Source organism: Talpa europaea, assembly GCF_964194135.1.
Source record: "Talpa europaea genome assembly, chromosome: 9".
NCBI lineage: Eukaryota > Metazoa > Chordata > Mammalia > Eulipotyphla > Talpidae > Talpa > Talpa europaea.
The window spans coordinates 49,828,445-49,847,411 of NC_140076.1; the positions used below are offsets into that span (position 1 = coordinate 49,828,445).

Below are 18,967 nucleotides of genomic sequence, written 5' to 3' on the forward strand. Positions count from 1 at the left end.
AGTTATGGAGGGAAAATTAGCATATAATCTAAGCAAATGTTACTTTACAATGATCTCAAGTTATTTGCCTTCAACTTAAAATGGCTTGGCTGTGGAACTTTAAAGCTTAATATCCAAGAAGGTATTTTAAAGGAAATATCAAGGGTGATAGTAACAACAATTTTTAAAGCAAGATGAATTCAGAGATGGCTTTAACTTTATATTCTTAGAATGGTTATAATATTCCTTGTACTCTTACACAGAGATTCATGTTCTTTAATCAAGATTTTAAAAATAACCTCTAACTAGACGTTGCTTTAAAAAATTCATCTTTGTATTGTTGAAATTAGAGAGTCAGGAAAGATATATTCAAGAAAGCCTGGTAAGGAGTCCCAGAGAGTGCTGAGAGGGGAGCAGTATCTTGGGGGGGCATCATGATTTCAGGTATGCATCCTACCACTCTAAATTTGAAAACTTGATTTTGCCACTTCACATAGAAGCCATCATGTTTCCAAGACAGGCTCACTTTATGTCACCATTTGATTTGTTTACACTATTGGGATACTCTCCCTGAGACCAGTATGCAGACATTTCCCAAGCAGGACAACATTTTCTTGGATGAAGGCATACATTACTTCTGAGGAGCTTTTTTAGCGGAGGGCCTAGGGTAGTATTGACAGCTGCTTCTTTAGGTTCATACCAAGCTTAAGATTTGCAGCCCAGAAACCCCTACTAGATTCCTTTGTCTGCCACATTTAGTTTTCTCTTTACCTTTGGTAGTGTTAGATCAAAAAGTTAAGTCTTTGTTCTTTGCCTCCCTATTTCTAGCTCTCATGCAAACTTAGTTCCCTTCATGTAACATTTTTCAAATATGCTGTAAAAAAAATTCTGTTTTTAGGCTATAAAATTAACCATAAACATCAGGTATCTTAGTACTTTCCTCATCACTTTTCCCTTAATTTGAGGGATTCCATATCCCCTCAGCAATCCTCTTACTGTTATCCATCATTTCTAAAGATGATGGGTTTCATCCATCATGAAGTCTTTATCTAGTTTTACTCTCCAGTGGTTCTTAGTTACAAGTTCAGTGGTCATCTGCTGAGTCTTAAGGGCCTTCCACACAGAACTCATTGAGATGATCAGAAACTGCCATTGGAATAACTGAGATGTATTTTGGGGATGATAATACAGAATTTGCTTCTATTTTCAAGTCTAGCAATACTAATCTTTCCTCAAAGGAACCTCAATTTTCATAAACCATTTCTTATATATTGATTATTTGCTCTGTATCTGGACAAAACTCTAGGAAACAGATGCAAGGGCCTACTTGTGAAATTACACTCATTGGCACAGACACTGGAAATAAGAAAAGTTACACATACAAAAACAATAATCCTTATGAGTCTTGAATTGTGTTAGGAGAAGGCTCTGTTCTCATTTCTGATATCAATTATCCTACTCTCCTCCTCTGAAGTTATAATTATACTAGCTGCTATAAATATGTTTCAATATTTTTCTCTCATTCAAATACGAGGAAGGGATATGAACCAATATAAGTTCAAAAGAAAGATAAATTTCTGTAACATAATATTTTGTGTATATAATTCTATAAAGGTGGAAGTTTAATATACTATATTTTCATCAAAGCAGTTTCAGAAAATGAAGAAATCCTGATATATCTCACACTCTTAGTTTATCCAAAGATAGTGATTTCAGCTTAATATAGTTGCATCTACTATTTTTGGACTCAATTTAGTATTTTAAACTAATCAAATGTACAAGAATGCTAAGATCCTCCCACATCTCTGGGTTAAATGATTTCTACATATTTTGAGATATTAATTCCAGGATGTGTGTGTAACATCAGAATATTAGTTGTATAACCATAGAATGAAATAATGAATTCCCCATCACTGGAGATGTTCAGGCATGAGTAGAATAAATGCCTATTAAGGATTTTATTGAAGATATCCTTTCATGGGTGGGAATTTAACTTTCCATTAAGTTCCTTTTGAAATTTCAGTTTATGTTATTTAGAATTCTGTATTTCATTATTTTAGATTTCACACCTTTTGAATTTTTGACCTCTTTGTAGTCAGGAAGCATCTTAAAATCAATGAGTAGATATTTAATAAAGGATATTTTTACTTTTCCTAAAAAGTTATTACTAAATTAAAGGTATGTCTTAGAATTAATGAGATATAATAATTAAAACTATTTGCCTTCAAGTAGACAGAAATCAATTCAAGTTAGCTGATAAGAAAAGAAAATTGGAACAAGCTCGGGGCAAGGCATTTATTATAACAACATACAAGTGCCTTATCAATTCAAAAATATAAAAAGACAGCTAACTGGATTTTCAGTTGTGCCTGGATCCAGGACACAAAAAACCAAAAATATATCAAGATTTCTTCTCTTTCTTCTTTCCTGATACCCATACAATACACTTCATTTTATCTTTGCAGATTCATTTACTTAACATAAAGATTATTTTGACACAACCTATTATGTTTGTATAATATTTACTTGATGAGCTATATAAATTTCAATGTGAAACTGAACAAGATTTCCTTAGTTGTAAATCTGAGACTTTTACTAGACAACTCATGCTGGGTTTACACTGATTCTATGATGGCTGTGATGGGTGGGGTCGCAAGTAAAAGTGTGGCAGCTAAGAGGCTGCCCTTGCAATCAACAAGATCAATTAATTGAGAGGTGCTGTGAGCAGGGTAGATGGCTCAAAATGTTTCTTCTGTAATAATTCACTTACTCAATGAAGTAAGCATGAAACATCTAAGATGGAGCTACTTAAAGCATCTTTCTTCCTTTCTTTCTCCCATGCCTATTCTGTCATTTCTGTAAATGATGTGGAATGTTTATATAAATAAAATGAAGACTGTCCAGTTGAATTGTGCAGACTCTAGCTAAACATTTCAGTTTAGATTACTAGCACTTCTTGGAGGTTGTGAAAGGGAATTTCTAATATTGGTATTCTTGTTAAAATTATGACATGTCGGAATTGATCATGATGCTCTGTTGTAACTTTTTGCAGAGAAAGTTTGTGTTTTGGATTGTTTTGTATCACACGTGATTTTTTTTTTTTTCTGTTTAAAGTGATAGCACTCTGCATCCTTGAAGTGCTTGTTATCATCATGCTGATTTTCCTCAGGGACCGAATTCGCATCTCCATAGCCCTGCTGAAGGAAGGGAGCAAGTAAGACCCTGATGGAGAGACTTGAATATGTGTAACAGTCATTCCAGTCAGTTTCTGCCCATTGTGTTGATGCCCCAGACTATTATTTCCTTTAAGAAGACTTGTTAAGAAAATCTGCTCTCCATTGAAGACTTGTTTAAGATCTAATACCACATATTAGAAAAGCCATGCTAATAAGTCAGTCTTTCAATATCATCAACCTTCAATTATCAGAGGTTAAAATAAGGTTAAAAGTCTATGTATTAGCCCTTTTTAAACACCAAATTTATGCTAGAAGAATAACATATGTGAAAGTAAGTGATCAAGTACTGCATAAAATTTAGTTATATTACATATTGTATTATTCCCATACTGACTCATATGTTAAAATTAATGCTTGAGATCACTTATAGAACTTCAAATCACCATAATCCTGTAAAGTCAATTATATGCTATTACCATTTCTATATGAGTGACAAAATTTTCTATAGACAAAATAATTGATCATAGTAGCACCAGACTATACATTTTGTATCTTCTATTCTTAATTCAGTAATACATTATATTTTTATTTGAAAATACTACAAAATAAACATTGTACTTTTCATAAAATGCATGCTGTGAGGTAATAACCTATAGTTTGCAAACTATTCCAAAAGGTCACTCGAAGATAATACTTCAAAATTTTTGAATAATGCTTGGAAAAAACAAAGAAAGCATTATGCTTAGCCAATAAAACATGTTATCTGTTTCAAATGATAAAAACAAAACTGCTAATGACAAAGAACCAAATTATTTTAAATAGTCTTAAGAATTATTTTAACAGAATTGCCATCTGTAATAATAATAGTGCCATCCGAAAGCCAGTGGTTTAAATTGTTAAACTCTCTCCTTCAGACAAAAACTGAAGTCCCTGTCACTCACCACAAATACCTATTGATTTGCTGAATATATTTCTGAAATAATATGATATATGCAATTCATTATAACTTGTCCTACTATTACCTTCTAAATGTATGTGCATGCGTGCATATGTGTGTGTGTGTGTGTGTGTGTGTGTGAGAAAAGGCTTCCAACTGTGACTAGTTGATGGTTTGCTCAAGGGAAAATTAAGAACTACAAGGGGTGTGAGAATACTAGGTAAACACAAGGATGTCCAATTTTTCAGTAAACATCAGTGTTTGGAGAAAGGAGAAAAGAACTTAAATAGTGAAGAAGAGAACTGCAAAAGAAATCTAACATGTGTCAAGGCATTAAGAGATGGGTATAGTGTCACCAGTTCTTTAGGGCTAGTATCAAACACTATTGGTTTTGATCCAGTGTCATACTGAAAAGATTATTCAGAAGTATTTTGGAACAAGGCAAGAAGGATGGTGAACATTTCAGAAATCCTGTCTTATGGAGAAATATCAAAGAATTTATAATCCTGGAGGAAAAAAAAAGAATAAAAAGTTACTTTAAGTGTTGCTGTATGGAGAAGGTAGTTGATTTCCTTTCCAGAAGGTAGCAGGTAGGTATAAGTTAAAAGGCAGAAGAACTTTAAATAGAGTTTCCAATACTAGGGTTAAGAAATTAGAATAAGTTGAGTTGTATAAAAAAAATAAGTTCCTTATCACTCAATATGGTCACAGAGGCTAATGAATAGATTTTGAAGATTATACAGAAGGGATTTCTGAATTAGGAAGGGATTTCACACTTGATTAGATGATCTTCAAGGTCCCTTCCAATTTTAAAAGACTAAGCATCTAAAGGAAAGGAAAACATATCATGATGATAATGTATCAAATATTTATGAATTAAAAGAAGAACTTAGGGAACTTTAGTATGAATCAAACATGAACACTACTTGAATGTCTCCAATTCATGAAAAATAAATAAAATTTTGAAACCAACACTATGCCAAAATGATCAGTAAAAAAGTGTCAGTTGTTATTACCACTGTTCTTAGAACTAATTCAATTAAGATTTATTTCTAGTTCTAATGTAAAATTTTAATTGAGAAATTACAATTCTGGATCATTTTGATTTTTAACTATTTGTTTTATTTCAGAGCCATTGGATACATCCCTACTACATTATTTTATCCATTTTTGACTTTCATTTTCCTCTCAATCTGCATTTCATACTGGGCTGTCATAGCAATGTATCCTTTGAACTGACCTCTTTAAAATCTAGGTCCACACTACTAATCAAAAACTGGGAATTTGTGCCCAGAGTTTTCCACTTTGGGAAGAGAAACCTCCTAGAGAAATAACTCCTTTCATTTATTTATTTATTTACTTATTTATTTATTTATTTATTTGTTTGTTTATTTTTGCCAATATCTAAGAGTTTCAATATACTTCTTGAATTTCCCTTCAAATAGGAAATATGGCAGATTTTGTTTTATTTCCCTTTCTTCTTAGCAATAACCTAAAGAGGCTCCAATATGTTATTGTTTTTAAAGGGCCAATACGTGTCACTAAAATCTGTTATTTACTTTGATCTAAAAAATGGATGAACTATTAAATTAGGAGTTTTTAAAAGTTAATCACTCAAGGGGCTGTTGTTATTTGCATTTTTTTAATGTCCATTTACTTTCAGTCTACCAGCAAATGATTTACCCTTAACATACTCATTCAGTTACTTGGCTACAGCAGGGGAACCTGTATATAAAGTCGTAACCACACAGGGGCAATGTAAATTTGAAAATGATACCTGTGACCCAGAGGTAAGTAGAAGAACATCTCTCATTTATTTACTTCAACAGAAAGTCTACTACATTTTATCTAGCAGTGTAGGAATTACACTGAAATAGAGACTGTGTGCATTAGTGGGGACGGACAGAACTATCGAAAGGAGAAAGGAGGTAGGTCAGGTGTTAGCAGAAAAGCACAGAAAGACATGGGCAGAATAAAGAGAAAGTACTATTGTTGTGTGACTGCATTTGTCCCATTATATAACCTAAGAAGCAGACATGGTCAAAAACAGCACTAATAAATGTGAAATTATAGTAAGTGCAGAATGATAAATTTATGATGGAAAATGAGATATTTTTCAGAGCTCATTATAGAAATTGATAAAGTGATGTGTGACAGAAAGGAAAAACAACAGAAGAGAACAGGAAAAAAAAGCAGGACACGCAATTAGGGGACTAGACAAGATAAGAAGACAGAGAAGGTATTGTCTTGGAATAGCATTAAATATTATATTATCTATGTGTGTTTTTTTTTTCCCTGAGTGCAGGTTTTTAATAGAACCGATATCTCCAGAACTTGCCCTGGGGCTCGGTGTAACTTTGCTTTCTATGGTGGATCGACCCTGTACCATCAATATATCGGTACCTTCCAGATATTCAATCTGTTTGTCTTTCTCTGGCTTATCAACTTTGTCATTGCATTGGGTCAGTGCGCCCTTGCTGGTGCCTTTGCAACTTATTACTGGACCATGAAAAAACCTGACGACCTCCCACCATGTCCACTTTTTACTTCCTTTGGAAGAGCCATACGGTAAGTAAGATCCACACTGAACCATGTATCTATCTTCCCAGTAATATTTAGTGTGTCTATAATTTAATCTAGTGCTTATAATTCAAGTGCAAGGTGCAAATAAGGTCAGTGTTTTATTCAAGATTTTTGAAAAAAAAAAGATTCTTGGATGTCTATGGCTTTGCCTTTGTCTGGTTTTATAGCCATATTTTCATAATCTCTATCAGGTCAATATCCTTATAAAAGCCTTAAGTTACTGAAGAGGAAAAAAAGCAGGGAAGGGAAAAATTAAAGATTCAAGATTAACTTGGCTCTGTATTTCCATTGGTAGGTTCAAACATCCTGTTTTATGATGGCAAACTATTGGTGTCATTTCTATAGATGAAGGGTGAAAGATGTACACATTTTAAAATCCTCTATGGAGAACTTTATCAATCTGAATAAAAGAGTGTAAGAAGCTCTTTCCAATCAATCTTTCTGCACATCTTTTACTTGTATCAATTGCTTAGCCAACATCCTTTTAGTTAATGTAAAATATTTTAACTTTTATCCTCATTTTATTTTTGCCCAGATATCACACAGGATCCATAGCATTTGGAGCTTTAATTCTTGCAATAATCCAATTCTTTAAATATATCATAGAATATATGGAGAGACGTGTTAAAGGTAAGATTCCAGAATTCATCTTTTCTTAGGCTCCTTGACATCTATGAAGAGAATAGATTGGGGCAGGGAGTTGGGGGATACAACTTGACTGCAATTTGGACAAAGTAATTAGCATATAAATGATCAGATTGGGGATATATTTCCGAAGGGAAAGATCAGAACTTGTTCTGTTGAGGGCTTAGCTATAACGGGGGTAAGGAATGATAAACAGGGGGGAGAGGAATATGGTAGAAAAAAAAAGAGAAATAGTAGGAGCTATTTTTTTACTAAGATGCAGAAACATCATGAGAAATTTTCAAAGATGAATTTTTTTTTGACTTGTTAATTTTGAACAGCACAGTGGAGATGTCAAGTCATTTCAATTCTAGAGCTCAGGACCGGTCAGGCTCAAAATATATGTTTCTCCATCTGGCTTATTTCACTAAGCATAGTAACCTTGCAGTTGCATCCATGTTGTTGCACAAGGCAGGATTTCATCATTTTTTATAGTTGGATAGAACTGTGTGTATATACTACATCTTCTCTATCCATTTGTCAGTCAGTAGGCACTTAGGTTGTTTCTTCTTGTTGGCTATTGGAAATAGTGCTGTCATAAACATGGTGGTGCAGATCTCTCTTTGAATAAGTGTTTTTGTATTTTTGGAGTAAATAACCTAGAAGTGGGATAATTGCATCATATGGTATTTCTATCTTTAGCTTTTGGAGGAATCTCCATACTGCTTTCTGTAATGACTGCAGCAATTTATAGTCCCACCAACAGTGTATAAGGGTTCCCTTCTCTCTACATCCTTTCTGAAAATTGTTTCTTATCTTTTAGATAATAACCATATCACAAGTGTGAGTTGGTGGCTTATTGATTTGATTTAAATTTTCTTAATAGGAGGTGATGAACATCTTTTCATGTGCCTACTGGCCATTTGTGTACCTTCTTTGGAGAAGTGTCTGTTCAGAACCTCTTTGCATTTTGTAATTGGCTTTTTTTATTATTATTGAGTTTTATAAGTTCTTTGGATATTTTGGGTATTAAACCCCTGTCACTCATTAGATATGCAAAGTAGGAACCACCCCTTGCACAGCAGCTGGGAAATCTTGGGCACCAGGTATGTGTACAAGCTCCTTCCAGAGAGACATTGGTGACCTACTTTTATAATTGGAGTGAGCTAGAGGGAGAAGGCAGCAGAAGTGTCCATTAGCCTCCTTGGGCTCCATGGAAAAATCACAGCTAGCCCCTATCGTCACACAAATTAGAAGACAAACCCTCAGGCAGCAGGTTGTAAAGTATTCAGTCAGCTCTCTCCTGGGGAAAGACTGGATGATGGGCATTTTCACTTGTTCCTTCTGCGCTAAGCTCTGGGGCAATAGCATAATAAGTATTAGCATGCGTGCCTGTTAAGAACTGGTTTTTTTTTGGTTTTGTATTCTATAGTCATTTGAGACTCGTAGCTTGCAGACATAGGTATATAGAGCTCCATCCCCTAGGTGGGAGCCTTAAAAGTTGGATACTTAAAAGTACTGTCCAAACCACTCATTCCTTAGGGAGGAAGCTGAGGGTTGGAGGTTCTGTCTGAATTGTATGGTTCTGTGCCAAGGAAGGGATTTATGCAAGTGTGTCTCAAAATTTCCCGCTGTTTCAATGTAGGTTGCCTGATATGTAGGGGTTCGCTCAGCTACCTTCTGTAGTTCTTTCAGTAGAAATTGCTCCATGTTGTATATTTGGTGCATCTGTGGGAGGAGAAAGATTCAGGAACCTCCTATGTCACCATTTTGGTCCCTCCCACAAAGGATTTGTATATATGTTGCTCTGACAAATATATACAAATGGTGAATAAACACAAGAAAAAAATGCTAAATATTAGTCATTAAAAACATACAAATCAAAATCATAATGAGGTGACACTTTACACACATTTAAAGTAACATATTAAAAAAATGGAAAATTGCAAGTGCTCATAAGGTGAGGATAAATTGGAGTCCTTGTGCATTGCTGGTGGGGATTTAAAATGGGATAGTCACCATGGGAAATAGTATGGCAGTTCCTCAAAAAGAAAAAATTGAACTGCACATGATCCAGAAATTCTCCTTCTAGATACATAATCAAAACAGGGATTCAAACAAATTCCTGCACACCAATGTTTACCATAGCCAAATTCACAATAGCCAAGAGGTATAAACAATTCTAATTTCCATTAACAGGTAAAAGAATAAGCAAAATGTCACACACAACACACACACACACACACACACACACACGGGAATGTTATTCAGCTCTCAGCAGGAATGAAATGAACCTTGAAAACTTTATGCTAAGTGAAATAATGAAGACACAAGAGGACAAATATTGTATGATTACACTTACATGAAATTATCTAAAAGAGGCACAATCATAAAGACAGAAAATACAATGCAGATTGCCAGGGGCTAGCAAAAGGGGAGACTGAGGAGTTTGTTTTAATGGGTATGGAGTTGCTACTTGAGATGAGGAAGGATCTGGAAATGGAAGGTGAGTGTACAATATTGTGAATGTACTTAATGTTACTGAATTATATGTAAAATTATGAAAATAGTAAATTATATATATATATATATATAGAGAGAGAGAGAGAGCTACAAATAAAAAAAATTAAATCCACTGAAAGGGTTTTTTTGATAGAGTTTAGTTACAAACTATTAATAGATTCAAATATCATCTCATAGGTGCCCAAAACAACTTTGCTAGATTCCTACAGTGCTGCCTGATTTGCTGTTTCTGGTGCTTAGACAAAGCAGTGAAGTTTTTGAACAGAAATGCCTATGTTATGGTAAGTAAACTATTTTTTATGTACTAAATTTCTTTGTAAACACAGCTCCCATGTCTACACCTCCATCTCAAAAGTACTTTTACACCATGCAGTTGAATATGTCACTGTGTTGAAATAAGGATCTGTAAATCCAATGCATATGTCAGGACTACCTTCACTATCTTTTTGAAGAGGAAAATATTATTTAAAAATGTATTAGATTAAGAAAGACTTAGGGTGCCTTTGACATAGTTTAATGAGACAAAACTTTACTTAGTCTATATCTCACTTTGAGAAGAAAATATTTTTCTAGTTCTGAGTTTACATATTTTTAAGGAAGGTTCTGTTTCTTTTTTTGCACCTTAAAACATGTGGACATTGACAATACCTAACTGGATTTGTTATTTACTTCCTATGGGATTGTGAAATTTCTAAAGTTAATTTTTTTTAAGTGGGACATCCAAAACTATAATTCTAAAATGTAGCAACTACAGCTTTCTGATTCTTATTATCTGGTGACACAAGGTCAACAGGAGTGATTCAAGTAGTCATTAATTTACCTCCAGTGATATTATCGTGGACCTGGACCTCAATTAATGAATGAAGTATACTGAAAGGCATTGGGTTTCCTGAGAGTAATTTTTAATGTGAACAGTGTAACTTTTAACCCAGTCAACAAATTCTAGCCAATATAGTTAAGAGAAATCATGTCCTCATGAGAAAAAAAGACCCTTTTCAATTTTATGCAATCCCCTTAGCATTTAAGGGCATATAGCATCTGAAACATACCTTATTGTCAATGATCCTAAGAGCTTTATACAATAGAATTGAGGACATACAGGATTCCCACAAACCCAGATTTTGGAAAGAAGAATCAGAGTTATTGCATGGATTGTCTGCTGGTCTTTTTTTTTTAATTTATTTATTTTTAATAAATAAATTAAAAATAATGGGTACCGTCAGAAGCGCGGGAGGGTGAGAGAATTCACCAGAGCCAAAGCGGGGAGCAGAGCAGGCAGAAGGACCAAAGTACACTGCTGAGGGGAGCAGCGGGTGGCAGGAGAGGTCTGCGCGCCATGTGGGACCCTCCTCTGGTGGCCGGGGAGCAGCCGGGAATCGAACTGGCACTACAGAGGCTGCGGGCAGCTTCGCAACCCAGCGCTCAACCGCTGCGCCCCAGGGAGGCCCTGTCTTTTGGTCTTATTAGGATATATTACTTACTCCAGAATATCACTGTCTTCCTCAGATTGCAATATATGGCAAAAACTTCTGCATTTCTGCGAGAGATGCTTTCAATCTGCTGATGAGAAATATTTTAAAGTAAGTAATTAGATCAAACATTACAATAGCCAACTTGGTGAACATTGAGCATCATATCCTATATTATTATTTAAAACATTGGTGCTCTTATTAGACATGAATATTATCTTTCAATTTGATAGATTCAAATCTTCTCTCTATACCATTATTCTAGATTTCTACCATCTATCTATGTCTTCATACTCACTGGCATTTTTTCATTTTTGTTATCCCCTCTACTCAAGAAGTTGCCCGTATGAACATTGTGTACATGCCTCTGGCCAATTCCCCTTTCCCAAGTTGAGAGAGCCTAAGTAAACAAAATCAGAGAAAAAATTCAGCATCCTTAGGATTAAGGGTGTCGATCAGGCCTCAAAGTATAGAAAGAAGCTGATACTACCAATAACACTCCACAGTACTACAATGCCATCTTCTGTTGGCTTCATTAAAAATAAGTCAGAGCTTCATCACTGAATTCTGCCTTAATTTCTTACATTTAACAAATACCAAATAAAATTCCAGCCAAGGACCTGTCAAAATGAACTCATGAATTACTAGCTGTCATAAATTTCAAATTACAAAGGTAATTTAAACACAAAGTTATACTTTCTTTTTTCTGATTCTCAGAGTTGCAGTTGTAGATAAGCTTACAGACTTTGTACTACTCCTGGGGAAAATTCTAGTTGCTGGGTGTATAGGTAAGTACTAATGATAAAAATCATACAATGTTTAAAAACTGCTTAGAAAAACTTCCTTACTATAAAAAGCTATATTCCTTTGTAAATGCATAAATACCTGTTCTGCCTTGTCAATGTAGGTATCCTGGCCTTCTTCCTCTTCACACAAAGAATCCCAATGATTGTAGAAGGACCAACAACTTTAAATTACTACTGGGTACCTTTGTTGGTAAGAGCTGGTATCTTAGTTTGGGCTGCTATAAAAAACCAACCAACCATAGATTGGGTAGTTCAAACAACAGGAAATTTTTCCACACAATTCTGAAAGCTGAGTCCAAGATCAAGGTGCCCACAGATTCAGTTCCTGGTGAGGGCTCTCTTCCTATTATTGCAGAATAGATTCTTGCTTTATCACATCATCTCTCCTGTCAACCTCTTATCCCCTTTAGATGATGAGAAGTCTTCACTCTCATCGTTTAATTACCTTCCAAAGGTCCCACTTCCAAATACCATCAGATTGAGGATTAATATTTCAGCATATGGATTTTGAAAGGAACACAATTCATTCCACAGCAACTGGGTAATATTGACTCTGACTTACCAGAGATAACAAAAGGGGAAAACAAGAAGGAATAAAATAATGAGAACTAACATTATTTGTCTCACTTGATGCCAAATCTCATTGTGCTTTATAACTTGGCTTTCCTAGAAACAATCTGTGAGCTAGAGGATTACATGCAGGTTTATTTGGACATCTTCTGACATACATTTGTAAAGAAGTGAGGAGGGAAGACTTAGGGGGGGAAAAAGCTGCCCCTCAGTGCAGTTATAGCTGAAGCCTCAGCAAATTACTGGAAGTTTTGACAAAGGAACTAGGCCTTTGCATGCTGCATTAGGCAGCTGTTGGCCAGGGGTTACTCCCAGATGGGGTGGGTGTAACCTTGAGTGAGGCAGTTCCCTATCAGGAGGGAGCAGCTGAGTCATCAGCAGACTACTTTTCCAATAACTGGGCGATGATGTGGCAGCTGGAGAAGATCTGGGTGGAACTCTGTGGTGTCTGTTGCAATATATTAACTCACTCAATCCATATGCTATAAATACCATTCTTATGCAATTTTCCTCTCCCTCACCCACAATTTATATAGGAGGTACAGAGAGGCTAAGTAACTTGTTGAGTGAGTGCCTGGACTGTGAATCAAATCTAGGCAGCTTATTTATGCTCTCAACTCCTATGCTGTACTTCCTCAGTATACAGGATCCTAATCTGGGATGTTTTGGGGTAGGTGTTGGGAGTAGTGGTAAAAAAAAATTAGTATTGGGCAATCCAGTAATACATTTTAAATACAAGTATAAAATACTCAAAAAGATTAACAGTGAATTCTGTTTTGGTTTCTATACTGAAATCTGTTCCAGCATAGAGTACTTCAGAGCTTTCTCATCATGACATGCATTTAAAGTTGCCTTATTGTTCTTCTAGACAAATTAGTAACATTTTCATTCTTTTCTTTACTCGTTTACAGACAGTCATTTTGGGATCTTACCTAATTGCACATGGGTTCTTCAGCGTCTATGCAATGTGTATTGAAACAATTTTCCTCTGCTTCTGTAAGTTTTCAGTATATGTATATTTCTTCCTTCTATGGAAAGATGAGAAGGTTAAGACCCATGTTCTTAAACTGGTTTGTGAATTTTCTATGATGTGGCTACAACCACAACACAGTATTTATCTGGAGAGACTCTTTACTTAGTAGGTGCTCCTTAAACCTTCACATCTGAGAGAATACTTTGACAAAGTACAGGAGAGTCAGCTGCTAAAATGAACCAAAGACTTCATGGTATGGTGTTAGCATAAAATTATTTTTACTTCGAATATTTTCAAGTTATAATTTTATTGGCCTCTGTTGTGCTTTGTTGAACAAAGGCATAACTGGGCTTTGAGGCTAGGTTTTAGGAACTCTTTGGGGAGAGTCTTTAGAGATTCCGGTAAAACCAACTTGACAGTGGTTTCAAAGATGCATCAGACCAATTCACACTAGGTAGCAGTGACAAAAGGATCACATTCATAGAGGATCAGGATCATGCCCAGGAATTGGCTGGATTTAGTCTGATACTTAGAGTTAAATAGGTCCTTAGAACTTCCACCCCTGATACGTCCATTGGGCCGATATGTGACTTGTGCAGCTCATATGCAAAGAATGGGTATTTTCTACTAATACTTCATCATAAAAGCCCTGGGGAACCTGATGCCTATCAGGAACTGAAACTGACCCTCACTTTCATCCTAGGGTTAGTAGATAAAATAACAGAACTTTTATCCCGAGAGTTATATCCTCTGAGAGATTATTTCTCTGGCAGAGAAAACATTAGAGGGAATTACTGAATGATTCACTTGTATAAAACTGTCTATTTTTTAGCCTAATGCACAGCACCAACCTCTGCTGGGGTCACAAGAGAAAATAACTCTATGAAGATATAGTAAAAAAAAAACAAACTAGAAAATGGTTTGGCTTTTTCTTTCTAAATATCTGAAAGTCAATTTTCAATAGCTAGACAAAGAAACCCGATCTTTGTGTACTAGTTAACTGAGTCTCTGCAAATCCAACTGGAATGTTTAATCTTTTCCAAGGGCTTCAGTGGTTTATTGGGAATATTTACCTACAAAATACCACAGGAGCAAACCCCAACTCATATATGAGAAGGCAGGAGCATGGGCATAGGTAGCACCTAACATAGTAGAGACAGAGTACTTGGATGTTCAAAGGTCTTCTCTTTTCATCTCAAATATTAATCATGGGCGCAATCCCAGTGGAACTACCCCATCTTATAACTGAAAATACCTCCAAAAATATCTAAAATGTATGAGTTGCAAGTCTTTGAAGCTTTGACAAGTCTTGTGGATTTTAAAATTGACAATGCATTTTATATTTGAGCAGTAAAAACATATTCCACGCATCTATATTAATCAGCTGCCAACTTATTGAAAATTAGGTGTAATTTCAGCTTTACTTAACACATTGTGTGTTGAACATGAATAGTTTCTCTTTTGGAGTCTCTTTTCTTTGATAATAAAGAACAAGGGAAACCATATTGTATTTCTCTTCCATCTCCAGCTGTTACTACAGTCAATATCTTACTTTGAAAAACATCCTTTTTAAGTGATACGTGAGGCCAAATTCTGAACTGTGTCTTTTTTTTTTTCATTGATCGTTTTATATCTATTATCTTGGTTGCACTGGAAAACTGGTGTTTTTTAAATTGTAAACCATTTGCAAATATTTTGTTTATAAAAAACTTAACAATCTTTTAACATTACAAGGTACTAAGGATGCTGCTGTAGGATAGGGAAAAAATAGCAATTGTCAATGATTATTAGTGTGATCCATTCCAGACTTCCTATCAATATCTTAAGGCAATAATGACATAGATATATGATATATTATATAATACAGAATTATGACCAGGGAAGAAAGAACAAAATTGTTCTGTGTCTATCTTGTTCTTTCTTTAGCTTTCATTTTGTTTGTAAGGAAGGTCACTGTGAGGTCAAATGAAAAAATCTACTAAATCAATAATCTAAACATTTCATAAAAAAGTATGATGGAAAATGATTTAGCTTTATTCCACCAATCTATGATTTGCCATATGGTGTTACAGATTGCTTATCCTTATATCATAATAAATAAAAGTTATAAGTAACATAATCTTTTTAATTTGCTAGTTAAAACACAAAATCGCCTTGAATTTTTCTATTTATTGATAGAGACAATCTGCTGTGAGTTGTATGTATCCATGAAAAACTTAATTCCATGTAAACTTCTTGCTTCTCAGCACCAGTTTTGCCCTCAACTCTCAAAAGGTGTGTGTCAGGTAATACCCCGTCATTTAGTATTAGACTGCATAAAGAGAAAGGTAAATTCACATATTACAGAAGTCCGAAAACACTGGTATTCATTTTTTAATGTAATAGGAAGACAAGATAAATTTAGGATGGGCTGGCTTAAGGTGTGAAGTAGGACAAGAACTGAACTAGATTTCAAGAAGCTGAGTCTTCACTTCATCCTGATTGCCCCAAAGCTTCCCACCTTAGCAGAATCATGAATCACCATTAAAAGTAACTTTACATACCAAAATTCAATTAATCTGTATCACAGGATATGCTTTTATTATTTTATATATATTATTACTTCATGCAATACATATTTATATATCGTATTACATAATACATTTTTATATTTTAGTACAATATATTTTTATTTTAATATATTAATATATTTATTTTAATACTTATATTTGAATTTATTTATAATATTTTAATCCTTTTTATATTTTATATTTATTTGTAATATTTATGTTTTGATATATTTATGTAATATATATTTATATATTATGTTAATATATTTATATATAAAATGTATATATCTTATTTTATATACACTTTCATATTTTTTTGTCCCAGGGGATGTGTGATTTTGCCTTTCTGAAATAAACGGTGGCAGAATTTAAAGATAATACTTTTGAAAAGACATGAAAGATTTTATTAACCTTTAAATTATCAAAATAAACCTTTGGGAGTGGGTAGGATTTAGAAAGTTTCAGCACTCCGGCAAGAGGTTGGTGCATCTTACTTTGTCCATCATCATCATAACTGCACTAAAGTTCTTATTATTTGACTTTCTAACACTGATTTCTCTGATTTTTCCCCATTCCAATCTCCAATTTATAAAAATATGTATCATTATTCGGCTGCTGTTTGCTGCTTTGGCTGTACATGCAGGTGAAGATCTGGAAAGAAATGATGGATCTACAGAGAAACCCTACTTCATAACCCCCACCCTTCACAGAATTCTGAACAAGAAGCACCTAGTTCCCCAGAAGCAGAAAGAGTAGAAAAGCTCCAAAAAGTGCCACTCATTTTTAAGTAGAAGTTTTGTAAATTGGGCCATTTGTAATGTGAAAATGATATTTCTGAGTAATGTGACATTTCTGTGCTTATTCCTCAAAAGCCTCAACTCACACCATCCTGAGGTGTGAGGTGTTGGGTGACAGTAATCTCTGTGAACTGGGATACTTTGTAAGACCGTGTGGTCCCAGCTGAAAAGCAAGGTGTAAATGTCAAACATGTTTTTAAAGTCTATAGCTGAAAGTGTTTTAATAACTTTTATAACTTGGCATGCTGTTCCCCGTTGCAGCACTTTGATAGCCTTTCTTTTTATAAATGTGTATTTGTAAAGGATATTCAGGCAATTTTTGAAAGCACTCTAAATGTATTATCAATTAGCCATAAAATGATTGATTTATAGCTAACCAGCATATGGTACTAAACTTGTAAATATGGTGCTACGGTTATATTTATATTGTTCAAGCTGTGGACAACTCTCTAAACTGTGATTAACTTGTATTAATGGTTCCCTAGGAAGTATATGTCAGTAAGTGATTCAAATCTATAACAAATACTGATATTTAGATGTGAATGTGATGCAGGTTCCATAGAGAGCATTAAGTAAACTCTGAACCTTCATAGCCCATTTTGTTTCAGTGAAATTATATTTAGAGTGAAGTTGAATCTGAGTTCGAGAATGTCATTTCCAGTCATTTGAACCTCTGGTCACCATGCAAATATTTTGAACAAAACCGAAATTGCAACATAACTCATGCCTTTTGTCTCTGCCCTAAACAGGGGCAGATTCCTAGTTTCCTATTCTCACCAGATCGAAAATCAGTATAGATTTATTTCAGAAGAACTGTTACATCTTTTCAAGAGCATACCAATTTTTCTAGATTGAAAAGATTGTGTGGTTTTGTTTGACAAAAGGTTTTAATTTTATTACAACTTTTCGTGAGGAAGGGGAAAAAGACGAGACACTTCAGATTTTGCCCAAAGGAAGTATACTATTAATCCTCCATAGTTACCTCTACAAGGGGTGTGCTGTGGGTTAGGAAATATCTCCCTCAAGGGCTAGGGAGGAAAGTTACTGTCCCTCTCCACTCCTGCTGACCAGGGCAACAAGCTGGTCTCTGGCAGCCATGACTAATTTTGCATGACAGGGCAGAGCATGAATCAGACATTAGATACTTTGTCTACCTATCTGGTGTACAGATACATGATATGGTTAACAATGTTAAAATGTACCCCAGTAGGAACATAAAGCCAACAGTATCCTTTTGTTTTTTATAATAAGCTTGTGTATGAGGATTTTTCTTTATTGATGTAAAATTGGTTTACATCTTGTATTTATTTTAGGGGTTATAGGTTCAAATGTCTACAAATGTATGTCTGTATGAGGATTATTTATATACTGACAGAAAAGAACAAGTTGATAGTATTTTTATCTGAATAGGATCCATGTATCCAATAAGAGAGTCATAAATGTATCATTGCATTAAAAATTAATATAATTACTAATGTATTTAATGATCTGGAGTGAGGGAACCTAGATTTTATACTGATTTCATGCCAGTGTAATAGGAAGAAGTTTATGACTAGAGAAGGTTTCCAAAATATTGGTCCTCATAATGGCTACTAATTTGTTCTTGGTTTACTTTCTATAAGAGATGATTGTTGCCAAAAGTGTAACTTGGCTTCATATCTCAACAAAGGGCTTCTTCATTGTCATTCTCCTTGAAGTATAATTAATTCAGAGAAAAGTGATAACTTATGTTTCTAGATGGTTATTATTCTTTTGTTTAACAATATAAAGGTCACAACAAAGATCTAGTAAAATAGCTGCCTCTATGTTAATGTTGAAAAATTCTAAGAAATAAGTCTCCTTTAGGAGAAGTCAAAAAGTTTATAATGATGAAATTAGACAATGGAAATTTTTTTTTTCTGTATGAGCCACTTCCTGAGAACTTGTTATAATATAGATAGATGCCTGTATGCCACCCCAGTCCCAGAAATTCTAACATATT

At 34.5% G+C, this 18,967-nt stretch overlaps 1 protein-coding gene across 1 annotated transcript in view; it reads left to right on the forward strand.

Annotated features, from left to right (window-relative positions):
• Positions 1–16,945, forward strand: part of SLC44A5 (solute carrier family 44 member 5) — a gene marked incomplete at both ends in the record, with an annotated part of 126,006 nt that extends 109,061 nt beyond the window's left edge. Inside the window, 11 exons of the mRNA XM_084242342.1 lie at positions 3,094–3,193; positions 5,223–5,315; positions 5,795–5,882; positions 6,398–6,660; positions 7,211–7,305; positions 10,000–10,103; positions 11,329–11,402; positions 12,009–12,079; positions 12,199–12,287; positions 13,579–13,663; positions 16,833–16,945. Of these exons, the coding sequence (XP_084098468.1) occupies positions 3,094–3,193; positions 5,223–5,315; positions 5,795–5,882; positions 6,398–6,660; positions 7,211–7,305; positions 10,000–10,103; positions 11,329–11,402; positions 12,009–12,079; positions 12,199–12,287; positions 13,579–13,663; positions 16,833–16,945 (1,175 nt within the window). The remainder of the gene's footprint in view (positions 1–3,093; positions 3,194–5,222; positions 5,316–5,794; positions 5,883–6,397; positions 6,661–7,210; positions 7,306–9,999; positions 10,104–11,328; positions 11,403–12,008; positions 12,080–12,198; positions 12,288–13,578; positions 13,664–16,832) is intronic.
• Between the last annotated feature and the right edge of the window lie 2,022 nt (positions 16,946–18,967).